Source organism: Gordionus sp. m RMFG-2023, chromosome 1 (assembly GCF_954871325.1).
Source record: "Gordionus sp. m RMFG-2023 chromosome 1, tfGorSpeb1-WG-v2, whole genome shotgun sequence".
NCBI lineage: Eukaryota > Metazoa > Nematomorpha > Gordioida > Chordodea > Parachordodidae > Gordionus > Gordionus sp. m RMFG-2023.
In genome coordinates this window covers 60,816,974-60,836,554 of record NC_088775.1, presented here as the reverse complement: position 1 = coordinate 60,836,554, position 19,581 = coordinate 60,816,974, and the positions used below count along the sequence as shown (strand labels likewise).

General features: G+C 27.1%; 1 protein-coding gene and 1 long non-coding RNA gene across 10 annotated transcripts in view; one reads left to right on the top strand and one right to left on the bottom strand.

Moving 5' to 3' along the window:
- LOC135922942 (dnaJ homolog subfamily C member 11-like) overlaps positions 1-12,749 on the top strand; it is a 90,112-nt gene extending 77,363 nt beyond the window's left edge. For 6 of the 9 annotated variants that reach the window (XR_010571079.1, XR_010571080.1, XR_010571078.1 and 3 more), the window contains 2 exons: positions 11,199-11,384; positions 12,657-12,744. Coding sequence is in view for 3 of the 9 variants with exons in the window: in XM_065457487.1 (XP_065313559.1) it covers positions 12,657-12,743 (87 nt within the window). In the remaining 6 variants the exon portion in view is untranslated. Of the gene's footprint in view, positions 1-11,198; positions 11,385-12,656 lie in introns of all 9 variants that reach the window. The other 3 variants (XM_065457488.1, XM_065457487.1, XM_065457486.1) reach the window with 1 other exon arrangement.
- On the bottom strand, positions 5,314-6,378 carry LOC135922511 (uncharacterized). The gene is made up of 5 exons (XR_010570941.1): positions 6,342-6,378; positions 5,795-6,003; positions 5,622-5,752; positions 5,468-5,579; positions 5,314-5,423 (listed from the first exon to the last, which is right to left on the bottom strand). It is a non-coding gene; the product is annotated as an uncharacterized LOC135922511 (long non-coding RNA).
- Positions 12,750-19,581: the final 6,832 nt, after the last annotated feature.

The following is a 19,581-nucleotide window of genomic DNA, read 5'->3' as shown; positions in this document are numbered from 1 at the left end:
ACAATTGTCATTTTTCTATGGTACATCTTCACTGAAATTTTATTTTAACATCTTTACAATACATATTTTTACCTATTTGTTTTAAAAAAATTCAAAAAGGTTAAAAAAATAACGATTATGACAATTGTCACTCTTCTATGGTACATCTTCACTGAAATTTTATTTTAACATTTTTACAATATATATTTTTACCTACTTACTTTAAAAAAATTCAAAAAAGTTAAAAAATTACGATTATGACAATTGTCACTTTTCTATGGTACATCTTCACTGAAATTTTATTTTAACATCTTTACAATATATATTCTTACCTATTTACTTTAAAAAAATTCAAAAAAGTTCAAAAATAACGATTATGACAATTGTCACTTTTCTATGGTAAATCTTCACATAAATTTTAACTTAATATGTTTACAATATATATTTTTATCTATATGCTGACTAAATAGATCAACTTAGTCGGGTCGTTTTAGTCGACTTAAATTAGTCGTTTTAGTCGACTATATTAGTCGTTTTAGTCGACTATATTAGTCGTTTTAGTCGACTATATTAGTCGTTTTAGTCGACTATATTAATCGTTTTAGTCGACCAAATTAGTCGACTAATAGACTAATTTAGTCGCTAAAGTTTTTAGTCGATTTCCATGACTACGACTATTAGTCGTAGTCGAAAGAACTCTACTAATTAACAACACTACTTGAGGGTAAGGACGTATTTAATCTTATATACATATTTTTAATATAAGATAGATTATCAATAATTTTATTTGCAAGCACATCGTATGTCTGGCATCCTATTATCATTTTGAGGGCTAATGCCACAGATCTTTTAAATTCCTATGGTCTAGCCAATGGCCTGTGATTCCCAAATAAGCTCAAAAATATTTAATCAGATCAATTACCTATGTGTCCAACTATCTGCCGTGGTACATATATATGATATCTCTGATAACTCTACTATTAGAGCATCTTTCATCATTTTAAAGTTATCTACTATTTTATTCATTAGTGTCTGGCGGCATAAAATTCTTTTACCAGGGGATAGAATTTTAATCATCATGGTAAATGATGGATTATCAACCAGGCTGAACCTTATAAATTATAAAATCAACAATAACTTTATCAGCCAATTTCTGAGAAATATTGTCATTTTTGCATTATTAATTAATTTGGTTTGAATTAAATTAGTCTTTTTGGATGTAGAGTCGCCTTACCAAAATTATTTAGATGTTTCTCCATTTCCTTAAAACTTATGAACAGTCTTATAAAATAAATAATAAATATTATAAGAATGTAAAAATGACAATTTACTTTTAGGTGTTTCTTGGGGTTATAGCATATTTTTTTTACATTTTAAACAAATAAATTTGAAGCCAGTTTTGGATTATATATTTATTTTAAAAAAATTTCAAATCTAGGGAATGGGAAATTTGTATTATAGCTATTAAGAACATTTTCTTCCCTGGTATCTTCCATTTCATTAATATCATTGTCTGAATCACTTTCAACGATTTGGATATCCATAGGCGAACACATTTTAAATTATTAACACGTGATTTAGGTTTATAATACAAATGAAAATATAAATTACAAATTGAAAATATATTTCAATTTCAAAATTAAATAATATCATAAAAATTATAATTAATCATGATATTATATTTAAATTTTCATGTTTATACTTACCTTCATTATATTTTTTAAAAGTAGTTAAGTAGCGGCTACTTAGCTACTTTCAAAAAAAATAGCACGCTAAAAAATTAAATAATTACAAACCGTTATTAGCTATATCTACCAAAAAAGTTAGCGCGCTTCTTTAACAACTCTGATGCCTACCCTATAAATTTTAGACAATTTTGCCATGAATTTTTGAACGTAATATAATTTATATTAAATTTTCCACATATTTTTTATATAATTTATAAATGACTTAAAGGTTTGTCTACAATTCATAACATAGGTATTTCAAACATGATGGAATTTATTTCCAGTAAAATCAGATTTTTAAATTTAAAGTTGAAAAAATAACACACTGTCAGGAAAAACACATTGACGCTAATATATACAATATATCACTATAAATTAAAAGAAAAATAAATAAAAGTTAATAATTTTTTTAAATAATAATTGAAAATTTCTAGTTATAAAAAAAACAAGTGAATTATAAACATAGTCATCTATATCGTGACCTAGAAACCGTAGTTTTTTCTTCAAAAATATACTTTTTGTGAAGTTTGGTGTAAGCCCATACTTTGATATTTTGTCAAATACCATTTTTATGTTGATCACGTGAGTTTCATCGTCCTCCCCAGTAATCAATAAGTCATCAATATAAAACACGACGTCTTTCATGTTCCCGAAAATATTGTCCATAGTTTGTTGAAATATTGCTGACGAAGTTTTTAATCCAAACGGAAGTCTTGTAAACCTGAAATAGCCTTTATGAGTTGAAATAGTGAGAAAATCTCTTGATTCTTTGTGTATTGGAACTTGAAGAAATGCATTTTTAAAGTCGATCTTTGTAAATTTCTTGCCTTTCGATAACTTTGCTATAAGATCATTGATGCGTGGAATTGGGTACTTGAAATCTTCTAACGCAGGATTAATAGTATTCTTGAAGTCAGCACATAGCCGAAGTGAACCATCGCTCTTGACAACAGGAGTGAGAGGACTGGCCCATCTTACCTCTTCAACAGGTTCGATTATTTTGTCGCTTATCCACTTCTGTAGTTCTTTTGTAACCAAGTCAATTCTTGAATAAGGTACACGCCTGGGAGGTATTATTTTCGGTGTAGCACCTTGTTTTAGATGTAGTTTGACATAATTGCGTAGTATTGGTTTCTTGCTAAGTTTTGACTCGCATTGTTTGATCAGTTCTTGAATAGTATTGTCATAATCTTCTTCGACTAAGTTTACAAATCTATCTAGTATATTTCTAAAGACTGCTATCCAGGTCCTACCCAAAAGTGGAACCTTGTCACTCTGGACAACATAAGCATCTAATGTTTGGGTTTTGTCTTCGAACTTCGCCTTTACTTGGACAGTTCCTAACACCTTTATTGTTCTCCCATCATAACCAGTTAATTTTGTGTCTGATTTATTTAATATTTTGATACTAATCTCTTTTGCAACATACATCGGTAGGATACTATACCTTGATCCGGTATCAATCTGCATCAAAATAGGCATGTCGTTCAAATATACCGTGACCTTATAAGCATCGTTAGCTGTGTAATTATTATCGGCATCCATGTTGTTTATGTCTGAATTGTATAAATTATATTCTTTTCTTTCTAGTTTGTCATTATCATCTTCTTTTATCTCTTCTATATTTACAGTGTTTACTTTATTTGTATATCGTGATTGATTATTGTCGTTGTTATGATATTTACAATTGCACATTTGATTTGTTCCTCGATTTCCAATATTATGATTATCGTTATATCTTTGAATACATCTTGAATCGTTATAATGTCTGTTATATCTGTAATTATAATCATTATTAAATCTATTATTATTATAGTCATTTTTATTATAACTAGCTCTATTATCATATCTCGAAGAATTATTGAATAATCCTGGGTAATTTGCCCTAACGTTTTTGTAGTTACCCGCATTATAGTTCTGATGTCTAGGGTTGTAATTATTTCCCTGATAATTATTTCTTTGAAAGTTGTTGTTTCTCGTAGTCCATAGTTGTCTGTTATCGTTATTCGATCGTGGATTATGTCTATCGTCGTATCTGACCACCTGTTTGTTTTCTTCAACTTTCATGCCTCTTTGTCTTTCCAAATGTTTTACGCTTGTTTCTTCTTCAGTCTTTTCACTTAAAGAAATGTTTTCAACTTATTTTCTTTTAATTCTGTCTCCTCAAAATCATCTCTTAAACTTAAAGACTTCTGCTAACGTAATATTCTCTTTCAACGTAATTTTCTGCCTGATACTTCTGCTATTTGATGAAATTTTTACTTTTTCAATGACTCTACTATCGCTTAACGAACATTCATTTTGTAAAATACATAATCTACTTACCCAATTGATGTAACTTTCATTTTTACCTTGTACAGCTGCATTGAATAATAACAATTTCGAACTTGTAGATTTCCTCGGGTGTAATAACCTAAATTTTTCAATCAATATCGATGGATTGATGAAATCGGTAGGTGAACATATCGATTTGAGCTTGATGTATTCTTCGTCTGGTAGTCTTCTTGTGAAGGATCATGCTTTTTCGATATCAGAGATCTGAGCATCGTTGAATATGTCTTCGAAACGACAGAAAAACATCGCCATTACCTGTGTATGTTGGAAATTCAATATTAATATTAACGTTATTATTTGAGGTCTGTTTCATAATTTATAATTTACAATATCCTTGAATTTTTCTATTTTATAGTATTGGATTTTATAAAAATTTTAAGAAGTTAATTTATATTTAATATTTTAGAAAATTTTATTTAGGATACGCTACCACCATGAAATTTCTAAAGATTTCTAATGGTGCAGACTTCAAGAATACAATTTTTAAGTCAATTTATTGATATTTAAATTTAAAAAATATAATTATCACATAACTCAAAATAGTTTCCTATATATATTGACAATTTAATTTAATGTAGTTTATAATAAATTGATCTTTTTAAAGTTAAAATATAAAATTGAACATTCGTTTTTTAAGTAAATTGATTTATAAAATATAAAATTTAATATTAGTTTATAAGCAAATTGATTTTTTAAAATATAAAAGTTGTTTTTAGGCTGCGTCCAAATTCATTTGAAAAAATACTTAAAATTTTCACAAATTAATAACAAAACACTTTGGACACATTTAAGTTTCAAAATAATAAGTAAATTCAATTCAAATTGTTAAGGCAGTTTGTATTGCATAATATAATAATAGATAGAGAGGGCTTCAAAATATAGAGCTTAGTTCAATTGATCTATTGAATCTAAATACCATCGCTCAAATGAGAACTCTAATAATATAAGAGAAAATTTTATAAGATATGTAAATATTTAATTTATTATATTTTTTATTATCTTTCATTTATAAATTTAATAAATACATATATATTGTAAATAATTGCATCAAATAAACAGTTTTTTTATTTGAATATTGATAAATTGTCAGAGAATAATTTTTTAAATTTAAATATATCATCAATTGTCATAGCATTAGTTTGATCCAAAAAGGATTGATAGAATCCCATCATATGATGTACATCCTTAATCTTTTCCATTTTATTCGAATCTAATATTTCTATTTTTTTTAATAATATAAGTGTTATTTAATATTTTACCTTTTAGAATCTCTGTTCTTTCAGATTCTATAACTTTTAATTTTTTCCTTTTAAATATAGGAGTTGGAATATTTTTAATGATAATTGGGTTTTCATTCTCTTTGTTTGTGGTATCTTGATCTAACTATTATTCAATAATAAATATAAAATAATAGTAAAATAATGTACAGCATCCAATTCAAATACTGGATTAGCAATTTGATTCAGATATGATTCTGCCTAAAAATAAATTACTTTTTAATACAAATATAAAATTTCCCAGATGGCTATTTTCATATTCCTAATTAAAATCAATTTATATTTTTGTCTTTTAATATTTTACATTTGTCTGTGTCAATATCAAGCTTGACTCAGAAAATTTAGTAATATTTTCAACATTTTCCTTCAACCATGAATAATTTTCAATATATATGACATCTTTCCCTTTAAGAACTCCAGATCCAGATCCAGAACCTAAAATATAATATAATTTAAAAATAAAATTTTTATTTTTACCTGATTTTTGCTGGGTGAGAAAATATAACTTATTAAATTTAGCCTTTACTGCTAAAAATTTTTCTTCACTTGATCATAATTCAAGCTATAGGTTTTTCCTATTTCCTCCCATATTCGCTTGTTTTCTACAGAATCTCTAAATTTTAGGTCACTTTTACACCAGAGGCTTCTGTGCTCTCTGATGCTCTCCATAAAATTATACTCAGACACTAAAAAATATATTAATATATAAAGAATTTGCCTAATTTCTATAGAATCTCTATTTAATCACATAAGGTGATGTCAAAATATTAGCTCAATAAAACTTAGTAAATATTTTCTATATAAATAGTCTATGTCTTAATAAATCATACACTATTATTCTTTTTACATTAATTTCTAAAGATAATGGCTAAATTATGGTTAAAAAAAATACAAAGGTCTTGTGAAAAACATGGGCATTCATTCCAACAGCTTTATTCTTATTAAATGTAAAATCCTAGAAAGACATCAAATTTTAATCTCTGTTATTAATTATTGTTTCAAAATTTATAATATAGACACTTACTAATCTTAAATGTACACTTCTCCCAACCATGTTATCCCTGATATTTTTATTTATTGGATTTTCATAATCGTTTTGGTTAAATTTATAAAAATTAATATCATTAAAAATTTTACTTACTATTCTTCTAAAAATTTCAAAATTTTGAATATATTTTTATTCAACTTTATTTTTTTTTATTATTTTTTAAAAAAAAATAAATTTTTACAAATACCGAAAAATGAAATAGGACACTATTTTATTTTTACATTAAAAATAGCTTATGTTATTTTTTTCCTCAAAATTTATTTATTTATTTTTTTTTTTTAATGACTTTGGACGCAGCCTTAACAAAAAGAAAGAAACAATTCTTATTACATTTGAAATATTTTAAGTTACGCCATAAATATCTTAAGGATGTAAAAAAACAATTTTTTAAAGTTAAGATAAAATACATGAGTGTCACTGTTTAACAATAGCTAAAGGCCTATAATATAATAATTGGAACTAAAGACCTCCAATAAAATTTATGGGGTGCCCCCCTCCCTTGGCAAATTTTTGGCTATGCCTATGTTTAGAGTGGAACTAATTAAGTTAGAAAATAAACAATCCATAATTTGCATCTTTATTATAATTATAGGAATTTATCTATTAACTTCCATTTCATCATTATTTCTGTATCATCATTCACTTCCTTATTTATAGTTGCATATAAATGTTTCTGAGATTTATAAAAATTGAAAGTCCTTGTATTTTATGATTACATTTTTTGCGCACTGCTTGAATATTTTTTTTCTTTTTAATCTCATTTAAAAAAATCCTTTTTTTGACCCACAATTATAAATGTAGAAAAATTTTATTTTATGTCAAAAATTCTATATGTGAAATTTTTAAAATAAAGCTTTTTTATCAGGATTTCATTTTTTGCGCACTGCTTGAATATTTTTTTTCTTTTTAATCTCATTTTAAAAAATCCTTTTTTGACCCACAATTATAAATGTAGAAAAATTTTATTTTATGTCAAAAATTCTATATGTGAAATTTTTAAAATAAATCTTTTTTATCAGAAATGGACATAATTACTTTTTAAAAATGTAATTAATCCCTAATTACAATTACCTAAAAAATTTTATATTTAAATTATACTAATTCTTTTTAAAAATAAATTTTATCAAGAAAATATAAAAACGGTCATTCTATAAAAATGGAAGTGGGACTCATAATTATATTGAAATAATAATTTGTATTATTTGTTTCAAAAAAATTCTTTGGGTTCTGATGCAATGCTCTGATTTTGCCGCCTTTATTTTTTTAAATAAACTTAAAGTTCTATTTAAAATATGTCCAAGGGAAGAAGTGATAACTATTGGTATAAACATAATTAGTTAATTTCGAATATTTATTTATTTTTTGTCTCGTCAACATCACCCGGAGATAGAAAAAAAGGCATGTGAAGTCCTAAATTATCGATGTACTAAGTATTGAATTTAACCATTTTTATCAGGCCTTCATCTGATGATAAATTAGCAAGCTCCAGAATGTTTGATATTCGGGCGGACCCTCGTAAGACTACGACTAATTATTAAATTAATCTCCGCATACATATCTGTTTTGATTATATGTGCAATTATGGCCGTGTCTCCCTTTGCAATAAACCGTCTTTTTACATATGTTATATATGGTTTAATGATGTCATTAATTCTGTTACTTATGGCAACTCGTAATTGTACATCTGATAAGAGGTTTACGACTTGGTAACGTCTCCAACTATTCATAGCAGTATTACATCGGTATTTTGTGTAATAGTTGATTTTCCAAAGGAGGTTTCGACAAGAATAAGAAGATTTTTAGTCAAAGGTTCAAAAGTTGTTTGATATGTTAAGACTGGATAAAACAGCTTCTGGCAAAGCCAAAATGTTTAAACATTCAAGATCGAATTTAAATGGTTATCTTTGGGAGTGATAAAAGAAGAATATCTTTGCATAGTTCATTAAACGAGAAGAAAAATATGGTGATAATATTTAAATTCTTAAGGTAATTGTGAGAAGGGCCAGTTAAAATCTGCATATTTAAAATATATTTCTAAACCTTTATGAAAACGATTAGAAATTTTATTAAAAAAAGGTCCATTTCCATGTCAAATTAAAAAAAGGCACATTTTCGGCCGACCCTTTTTAAAAATTAACGGAATTGCAGTTTATTTTAGTTCGCTAGCACACCTGATTCCCTAGATAGCATCAAGGATGCGAAAAATGTGACTTTCGAATCTGTAAAAATTTTTTTAAATGCATATATCTTAAAAACTAGTTATAGTAAAAATAAATTTAATATATCAAGTTATAGGTAGAAAAAATTCTAAACTATCATGAGAAAGATAAATTTAAGCCTTTAACTTCCGGTTTACCTATATTGCCTTACCCGTGTTTATAAGCAATAAAGGAAGTTGGTTTTCAAAATTTTTTTCGCCTTTTATATAGATACCTTTTATATACGATGTGAAAACATTGATGATGCTACCGGCTCTTCTAAAATTATAGATTTTTACCCAAAATTTAAATTTTTACTTGAATAAAATAGATGGCGCTATACGAAACTACAATGTTATTTTACCATACTAACTTTTAAATCATAAATTCTTATTTAAATATAAATATTTATTAATTCTTCCGACTACTTCCTGTTCAGCCAAAAGAATTACGAGCAGTCAAAATAAAATAACTGTATGGGGAATAAAATTTTAGACCTTTTTAGAGAATTTAATATTCAATGAAATTGATAATTTTTTACACATTTTTCGATCATCATCTTTTATTAAAAACAAGGAAACCTTCAAAAATTCAGGATAAATTTAAAATATTTCTAGAAAAGATTTTGAACATTAACTTAAACCCATTCAATTGGTCACTCGCCCAGTCACCTTTCTAAATAAGGCGTTTCGATTTTTTGCCATTCAATCTTTTATCCTTATCATTTTTATCATCCAGATTAACAAACAATTCTATGATTTCAGGCTTCATATGCCCTATGACAAATGGAAGGCTAATTATACCCATTAACACTCATAATCACGCACAAAAATATTTTCACATCTTTAATTTCGAAATAACAAACCGATATATCAGGCAATCCACCTTTAGGTTGCATTCAACTTTTTCAATCATCTGATAGACTTGGTGGTCATGAATACCTAGAATCACTCCCTAGTAGTAACCTTGGTAATCTCTTATCAGACGAACTGAAAGTAGCCATTGGTTTACGTCTAGGTTGTGACATCCTACAGCCTCATGCTTGCATCAAATGCAAATCACCCCTCGATTTAAAGGGTAGGTGCGGCCTTAATTATATATTAAACCAAAGGCGACACCAGCGCCACACAGCAATAACCCATGTAATAAGTCAAGGTTTAACAGCCACCCACATTCCGAACCATCTGGAACCCACAAATTTATCTTAAGTACTTAAGACCTGATGGTATGACAACCATACCTTGGACCATTGGAAAATCACTAATAGCCCTCAAACTTAAATATCTATCCACTAATACAATAACATACAAAGATTAAGAAATACAAATTTTAATAACTTCCTATTTACTCCTATAGTGACTTCCACAAATATCATTTTTCACCATTAACATATTAGTTTATAAAAATCTAGACAATAAAATATGACTTTTTTACAAAAGAAGCCAGAGAATTTTTATACATACGCCAAAAAATTCAAATGAAAAATTTTCGACATAGTTATTGTTCCTTTTTAGGAACTTATTTATATAGTTTTTTAATTTTTATAGTATTTTAATTTGCTCTTATACTGAAATAAAAAGGCATAAATTAAAAAAAAATTTAGTAAATATTAAAAACAAATATGTCATATTTTTTTTAAAAATTGGTCGTTGTTTAGTTGCAATGGAACAAACTAGATGTCTGCATTGGGTGGGTTTTTCGACCATAAGCCCGCCCACCCAATGTTTTAAAATTTTTTTAACCCGCCCGAATATCTCGCCCATAGTTTTTTAATAAAAATACACCGCTCGCTAACACCCTTTATTTATAAAAAAAATTTAACCCAAGCCCACTGTTATAAAATTTAATTCTAGCCATTCTTTCAATTTTTTAAGCATCTAATAATTCAGCATTACACCTCTACAAAAAGTTTTATAATTTAGGAAATTACTACATTAAGCAAAAAAAATATTCAATTAAATTATGGATGATTTATTTGATCAAATAAAATATTTATGAAAAAAATATAAAATTGATATTATATGTAATTATAATGCAAAATAATAATGAATCAACATTTTTGGGATTCAAATACTCTTCTTTCTTCTAAAAACCTTCCTGCAATGATAAATCCCCCGTTCAGAAGAAGGCAGTGGCGTATCCAGGATTTTCTTATAGGGGGGGGAAAAAATTTTGGGGGCTTCGCCCCCAAACCCCTTTTACCTGGCCTTCGGCCAGCTTTCCCCCGGCCTTCGGCCCGGTCTTATTTAGCTATTCTATTAAATTATTCATAATTTAATTATATTTCTATTTTTAACTATTATTTACTAATTCGTGCTTATGGATAGGATATTACAAGCCTCTTTTTTATTATTTCAAGATAGGTATATATTTAATAAAGTTTTTTAAATGTAAAGTTGAAATAAAGTGTAATGTCATTTTTTTTATAAAATTTGCTTTAAAAACTAGCCTCAGCTCAAATTCTCATACAATATAAGTAGAATATAATTTTTTTTATTGAAAATATTAATAGTAGTTTAAAATATTGACTAGAAAATAATTAAATTAACAAGTTTTTTTAACTTCTTATCAAATACAAGATTTTTAATTATTTCGTTTGTCGTTGGAACCAAATCTCTGTGTATATTTAACAGAGCTAACCCATTTAGCCGAGATTCAGTACTTCGTAAATATGTTTTCAACCCTCTCAAGTTGGAAAAAGTCCTTTCATTCGTACATGTTGTAATGGGAAAACATGCAAGAATATAAAACAACTTCGAAATATTAGGAAATTGAGCCAAGGTTTCTTTACACCGATTGAGCGCAGCAATAGCATGCTCAGGTAAAATAGCTAAACGTATAAATATTTATACCACAATTCGAATTCACTGATTAAATTTATTTCAGTATCAATCTCATAGGAATAAAATTTTTCTAAATATTTAATTTTACCAATAGTGGCATTAGAAAATGAAGAAGGATCTTTGGGTAATAAAACTTGAAGATTGCTAAAGACTTGTTTTTTATCTAAAACCCGTACTTTTATTTGCGATAAAAAAGTATCTAAGAATGGGATGAAAATGGATATTTTATAATATTCTTCAGTTGAGCCAATATTTATTTTCATCTCAATAATGGCCTAGGTGCTAGACGAGGTTTAATTAGTATTATATCATAAAATTTAGCCTTCGATTCAACGTCTACATTCATTCTTATTGTATCTACCTGTTCATGTATATTTTCCGCCAAATCAATAACCTGAACCAAATCTAAATTTGGTTTTTGTAAATTTCTACAAAGTAGTGAGCTATAGGAAAATAATTTATTGATGCAACTAGCAGCAATGATAAACTCTGATTGATCAATTGAATTCAATAATGATATCGCTGCTAACGACACATTACTTTTTTTTCATGCTCAACCTTATTTATAAATTATCGTTTGATTTCAATCTCTTTGACTAAATATTTTTCCATTTTATTAATATTTTTGAATAATATGTTGGAAAATTGATATTCAAATATTTGTAAAATTTTGATTGGTGGGGTGGGGGGGGGGGTGGTCTGGGGGGTAGGGGTAAAATTTTTATTAGCTTAAAATGATATTTATGAAAATAGTCAAATTTGCGATGGGGGGGGGAAATTTCCCCCTTTCCCCCCCATTGGTTACGCGCCTGGAAGGACTAGATGCAGGAATTGCCAAAAAATTTTCTTGCTAATCTTGATAGCGGCATATCTCTTTCTTGTCTTTTCCACCAAATTAGTTTTAAATATACAAAAAAGTTTATTTATTTTAAGAAAAAACCTTTTATGATACCAAAAAATGAGTTTTTAATATCCCAAAAAGTCATAAGAACAATTTTTAATATTTACTTAAATGATTTTAAATTTTTTTAACCCGCCCGCCCATTGTTTTTCTTAGTCCGCACATAGTTTAAAAATTTTTTTGCCAATGCAGACCTCTAGAACAACCCTATATCAGATTATTTTACCTTCTACACCAATCCCATTTCTATATCTGTTATATTTTTATATAATTTATAAACCCCCCCCCCTCCCCATCTATATCCCCAATCAATCTTTATTTATTACTTTTTTTTATATAATTTAAAAAGCACACAAAACAATCGACTTATCAAGTTAGCTTTAACTCCAGAATTCATACTGATTCCCAATTGCCACGTTTTTACATTTATACATAATGATCACTTATAATGTTTTTATATTTTAAAAGTCTATATCTTATATAAACTTTACTTTATTATATAAAAAACAATAAATTATATTATAAAAAATACCAAAATGAAACGATTGATTTTGATTTCGACTTGGGTTATAAGTAACTTGATTTATTTAATTCGATTAGTAATAATTTTTAATGTCTAGACATATAATTTTAATTATTTGCAGTTAATTAGGCTTTTTTTTAAAAAAAAACGTGATTATTTTAATTATTCCTTTTTTCTTTTATATGTGGTAAATATCTCTTTAATAGGATTAATCTACTTCAATTACTTATAAATTTTGATAATCAATGAGTTGTAATATACATTATAAGTTGCTTATAGAGTTATGTTTGATTTCTGGTCCCAAAAATATTTTAATTTATGTTACCTGGTTTAACTTATCAATTACTGAGATTATTATAGTACAAATTAAATTTAAAATAGGTTCACAATACAAATAAAATAAAATTTATAAATATTACCAAGATGCAGGTCAGAAATTAGTATGTTATATCAGAAAAATTTACTAATTTTTAAAACAAACAGTGTATTTTAAATTAATAAATATATTTATAAACATTCAAATTATTTAAATATATTATAAAATTGAGAATTAAAAAGCTAAAAAAACTTCCTAGGCTATAACTATGCACCCAGCGTCTACATGACAGGATTTTCACTGGATGCAAACCCCCTTCAAAAACCTTTGCCTACACCCCTAAAAAATTTTGCCGCCTTCAGCGGAAGTGTCTGTCTATTATTAATTTCACCTTTTTAATTTATTGATACTCTTTTCAGAGAATTTATCTAGGATAACTTAAATTAATCTATCTCTAATACCAACTATCGATATTTTGTAAATATAAAGAATTTATTTTTTAGATAATAAATTAAATTAAAACTTCCATTATTTACAATGAATTAATTATTATGGCATTATGAGCTTGCTGAAATATCTAAACCTTTTAAATGTAATTTAAAAGGTAGCAGAAAGATTTATTTGGAAAACAATGTGTATGATTGTTTGCAATATATATATTTGGTCAATGAATTGTATTATAATAATTCTATAATAAAAGTATTAATTTTTACAGCAATAAATTTTGTCCTATTTCATCTCAAAATTTAATAGATAACCTCCCCCCCCCCAAAAAAAAAAAAATTTTTTTTTATCCTACCCCCATTAAAACAGCCTATTCCCTACCCCCCTCAAAAAAATAGGATGCAAACTGTTCCTACCCCTCCCGCTCATGTAGACGCTGTATACACCTCTATTGATGTACTAATATAAATTTACAAATTTGATGAATCACAAATATAAATGTCATGGGAAAAAGTAGGTAATTCAATTTTATTAGGATTTTAGCAGGAAAACATGATGAGCTAAGAAAGAAGGTGGTAAGTTTTGTAGAATTGATTAATTTTACCAAAAAAATAACTATGAGTCAGTATAAATATATAAAAGCAAATTTTTTAAAATATTTTAATTTAAATAATACAAATTGAATATAAATAATATATGAAATAATTAGCATTTTTTATTTATAATTCAATGTTTTTTTCATGCAAATCTGATATTCTATTAATAATTGATAGTAATAATTCAATTTGGGTAATTTTTAAAGAATAGTTATATTCCTTGTTAATATTTGCCAGGATATCTTTTCTTTTATCATCACCTAATATTTTTAGGGTTACAGGCATTTGGGCTATTTCTTTTTTCTTATCACCATTATTTTGATTGACAAATTTAAGAAGGGTATATCTACATTTAATCAACATTTCCATTATAGGTAAAACATATTGCTCATAGATATTTTCAATTCTAACAAAATAACTTTTAAATTCTTTGGGATCATTTATCATATCTATGTTATAAGAATTATATAAAAGTAAAATATAAAGATAAAAATTAAGCGTTGATGCAATTGTATGAAAATTTGAATGTACTATATTCATATTATTTGAATTTAATGAATTAAGTCCAAACAAATATTTTATGCTAAAATTAATAATTTGAGATAAAATGATATGTTTTCTTTTATTATCAATTAAATTATCATTGAATAATTTTGCATATAGATTTTTAATTTGATCAATCAAATATCCTACAATTGAATCAGATATAAAATTAATTTTACAGGATAAATATTCAATCAACAATACTATTCCACATTCAATATTTAAATGTTTGAGATATTTATCCAAAATATTGGTAGCCTTTTCCCTCTCTTCTTTGACTTTATCACAAGTAATAACCATAGTTAAAACATTAATTAAATTTTTTAAATTTTTTTTGATAATATAATCAGATAAATCATTTTTATAAATAACAAAATAAGAATTCAAAAAAATGAGTAGTGTTTTAAGAGTATAAGTAGATAATTTGTTAATATATGTTTCATCATTGTGGTTATTAATTTTTCTCTGTAATAAATTACAGGAAGAGGGTATTAATGAGAAGAAGAGATATTTCAAATTTAATATTTGTGGAAATATTGAAGAAACATGACTAAATTTTTCAGGGAAAAGTAGATAACAAATAATTATTATGGAATCATGGTTAAATAATGCATTATCAGTATTTTCATCAGGTAATTTGTTTGAATAAATCAAAATATCTTTGTAAAAATTTGGTTGGTATTTAAAAACTATGAGGAGAAACTTAATCTTGATATCATATGAAATTGGTAGTATAACAAAAAATTTTATATTACAGTTGACAAATGCTTGAAAATTTTTGTAAATATTTTGCTGATAATTTCTACTAATGGATAAATTATGTAGAATCAAATACATTTTGTCTAGAAGATATAAATTCAAGCTAAAAAGATTAATTTGTTCATTCCCTGTCATATTAATATTTAAAATTCGCTTCTCATTTAACATAAATATAAGATCACTTGCTTCATATTTTTGTGATAAATTTGACATTACTATTAAAATACAATGGGTAATCAAGATATACACACTAAATTCATGACTTTCTTTTAATTTAACCATTAAAATAAGAAAGGATTCTTTAGGATTTAATGACTTAAGAATACAATTAAGGTCATCTTGAGAATCTAAGTACTTCATTACAGTCAAATAATCTTCACCATCATTTATCATATTCATATATTTATTTAATAATTCGGGAATAACTTCAAATGGATCATTTACAAAATCCATATTTCGTAATGAATGATTGTTCAAATTTTTTTTTTTATTAAAAAGTTAAAGGTAATAAATAAATTACTGTAATGTAATTTTAAAAAAAGAGAGGAGGTGCATCTAGGTTATGGCACCATGGATTGATATACCATGCAACCTACAAATTTTCATTGAGATTTGTTGGGACAAGTAAAAACCTTCCTGAAGGTCACCCGAAATTAAGCGCATCTTTTTGCCTAGTGTTCCAATACTCTAGGTCCAAAAGCACCTATTGTGTCAGAAACAATCGAGGTTAGAGTAATATTGGGAATGGTAATATATTTATTGATCTTTCTAATTTTCGATCTAACTAAGGAATTAGCAAAAGGATGGTGCAATGGGATCAACGCATTTATAATCCAAGGCTAGCGAGATCCCTCTCTTTATAGGATAAGAGTCATTCCGACAGGCCTGTTATTGTCCCCGAGATTAAGACCAGGTTCCAAAGTTGATGGAATATTAGCTGAACGGGGAGTTCTAGCAATAATTAATTTATTGCTTGGTGGCGTGGATAGCGGCTTTTAGAGAAACGGCAGTGAAGACGGTGATGGTCTAGACTTTCTATTGGGAGCTAAGGGTGTGACGATATCACAGCCTAAACGAAGACCTATTCCTATCCGAAGTTATTCGCTGGAGGAAGCAAACCAAGGTTGGAGCTAAGGCTAGCCTCAAGCCATTCATATCCCATGTTGAATTGATGATGGAGAATTACTATTTTGATTTAATGGGGGGGGGGGGGAATCAATCCTTTGATTTATTGGGGAGGGGATATTTGGGTTAAAGATGATAAAGGAAATGTCCTTCAAAGCAGCATTCGTGTAAAGGAATTCAACGGAATGCTGGATTAAAGGTAAGTCCTAATCTTGTTGTCTGGAGCATAAAGAAAAGGAAGCGCTCGACTTCCATAGGTCTAGTGCCAATCCCAGATGGGGATCTGTAGTGGTGGTTAGAAATTTGTAATTGTTTGACTTTTGGTTGTTGAGAGAAAAGCTGCAATATTCAGTGAGGCCGGGGATCGAAAGCCTATACCCCAAATTTACATGAAAGAGCAGCTTGCATCTAGCAACTGGGCGAGAATTTGTTGAGTAATTGATTCAAGGGATATTTTAACTTAAAGTTCTAAATCTAGTAGCATGTCTGGGAATTGGAAAAGAAGAGCAGAACGAAAGGCATGCAATATTTTTGGAATATAAAGGAAATTCTTTAGGAGAAAGAATGAATGATGAGATGGTAAAAATCCTAAGATTTTCTGAAGTCGGTCAAATTTAATCAGGAAGTTTTCGGTAAATTTGGATATTACTGCTTTGCCTCTAATAAAAATGAATACGACTAATAGCCATAGTAAGTTTTAAATAACATTAGCTAATATCTTTTATTAATTTTTTTTTAAATGAGTGATCTCTGATTGACTATAAAAAATTTAAGAAGCATGAAAATTAAAAAGATAAGAGAATAATTTATTTTTCTTTTATATAAAATTAAAATGGAAACGACTACGGCATACGGCTTACCAATTTTTTTAAAATAACTAAAAAAAGCCAATCTATTTAAATTAACTGTTATAGTCATTTTTTATGCTAATAAAGCTATAGTTATTTTTCATAAGCTACAAATTAGTCTAAGCAGCTATAATTAAGCCATTTCCCATCTATAGGTATATCGAAGACAAATCAAATACATAAGATTTGATAGGTCCTGGAATCAAATTAATGATTATATTTTTAAGGCTAAACGCAAAACTATTTTTAATAGTTAAAATAATCGATGTATAGGCTCTATCAATATTAGTATATCAATTGAACTATAAATAGAATTAATTATTGAGTTCGTTTCAACCATATTACCGGATATCTCTATATAATCTGTCTGGGGGAAGATTGTAATTATTAAGTTATAAACTATCGCCTAATTTTAGCTACCATTTAATATTTCACTCTGCTAGGCATTCATATTATTTTTAAAAGAAAGTGGTTCAAAATGAGGCCGTAAATCATAGCTTTTTTGATACAGGTCAAGCACATTTGTTCTGAACCTTTAAGTATGACATGCTTGGTTTGTCTAAACTCGCCACCAAATAAAAAGGCTATATCGTCAAAAGTGGAATGAATTATTTTGCATGATATCTTTCAATAAAAAACAACGCGATGTGTGATTTGCAATCAGTTTCAATAATTTAATTTTCATTTCCTGAGGAGATTTCATATTTAATCGTGATTTAGAAGTATCTAATATGGGCAATTTAAAATAACTATGTATCAGCCACTAGCTAGTGGTGCATGCCAGTTGTGCAAAGGGTAATACAATATTTCCCTCTCCTATAAAGTAGTATAAAGATGTGTCTTGTTTAAGCCACCAGGGCGATCATAGTTCATCGACATTAAGTTTATTATATAGTTAAAGATCTCATTAATATTCATAACGAAAGATCATATTTTAGGTATAAAAGATATTCTCAGATAAAAATCTAATTTGCTTCAATTTTTTAATATCAGTCAAAGTTTTAAAGTTTAAAGGAAAGGATTTTCACCCCGAAGAATATTAAATTCCACATGATGATAATTACAGGCAATATTGGATGCACAATGCAATCTATTTTCAATGGCTTGTGATTTTTCTAAAACGTAAAGTTGTGTAAACTTAGGATCAATATTATCTTGCGTTAAAATAAATAAGAAGATCTGTAATATAGGTTACTACGGGGAATATCAGAAACCTGTAGCACTATAAGCCTTAATATTCTTCATGAAATGAGTATGATGAAGATCAGATGAATTTGATAAAATAGATTTTAAATTAAGGAAATAATTACCATCAAAAGGTTTCTGGCAAATGAGTTACAAAAAGGCACTTTATATTAAAGACAGGTCTGATAAAACCATTTACCCATCCAAAATTTTTTCTAATGAATTTAAAACAAATTGCACTTAAAAAATTCATAAATAATATGTCTAATGTTATTTAACATGACTTTTTATCATTTCCCTTTTTTTTAAAATTTTTACTTCAATTTAAATTGGGTTTTTTAAAAATTGTTTAAAATGGGGGAAATATCAAGATTCCAAAAATAAATTTCCAGAGAAACATTCTGGGAATCTTGACAATATTTCCTCCATTTTTAGCTATTAAAAACTCAATTTAAATATAAGCTTTGCTTCTCTAACATCTATTAATATTATTTTCAATTATACTTATAAAATTTAGGCGGTATAAGAGAGATTCCCAATTTAGTTTTAACAATTTTTTTATAGGGATTTAGAGCCTATTGGATGGGAGGGTTAATAAAAAAAACTTTATTTTTGGGAATTTTTTGAAAATATTTAAAGAATGATCTTTATTTTCAATAAATCTTATTAGATAATCTACACAAGAATCTAAATTCAGACTCTCATCAAAAATGTTTCTTTGTCAAAATTTATTCTGAATCCATATTTTTTTCTTCATATGATTTTTTAGATTTGCGCTGCTTGACATCGAGGTTAAATTATTTGAATTAGAGCACAATCTACAATTACAAAGTGTAGACTTAGTGCCCTTCATTTTTTAAATTTGTGTAAAAAATGTTTCATACTGGGTTAGGGCAGAGTTAAATCATCTTTATCTGATGAAATAAGTACTATTG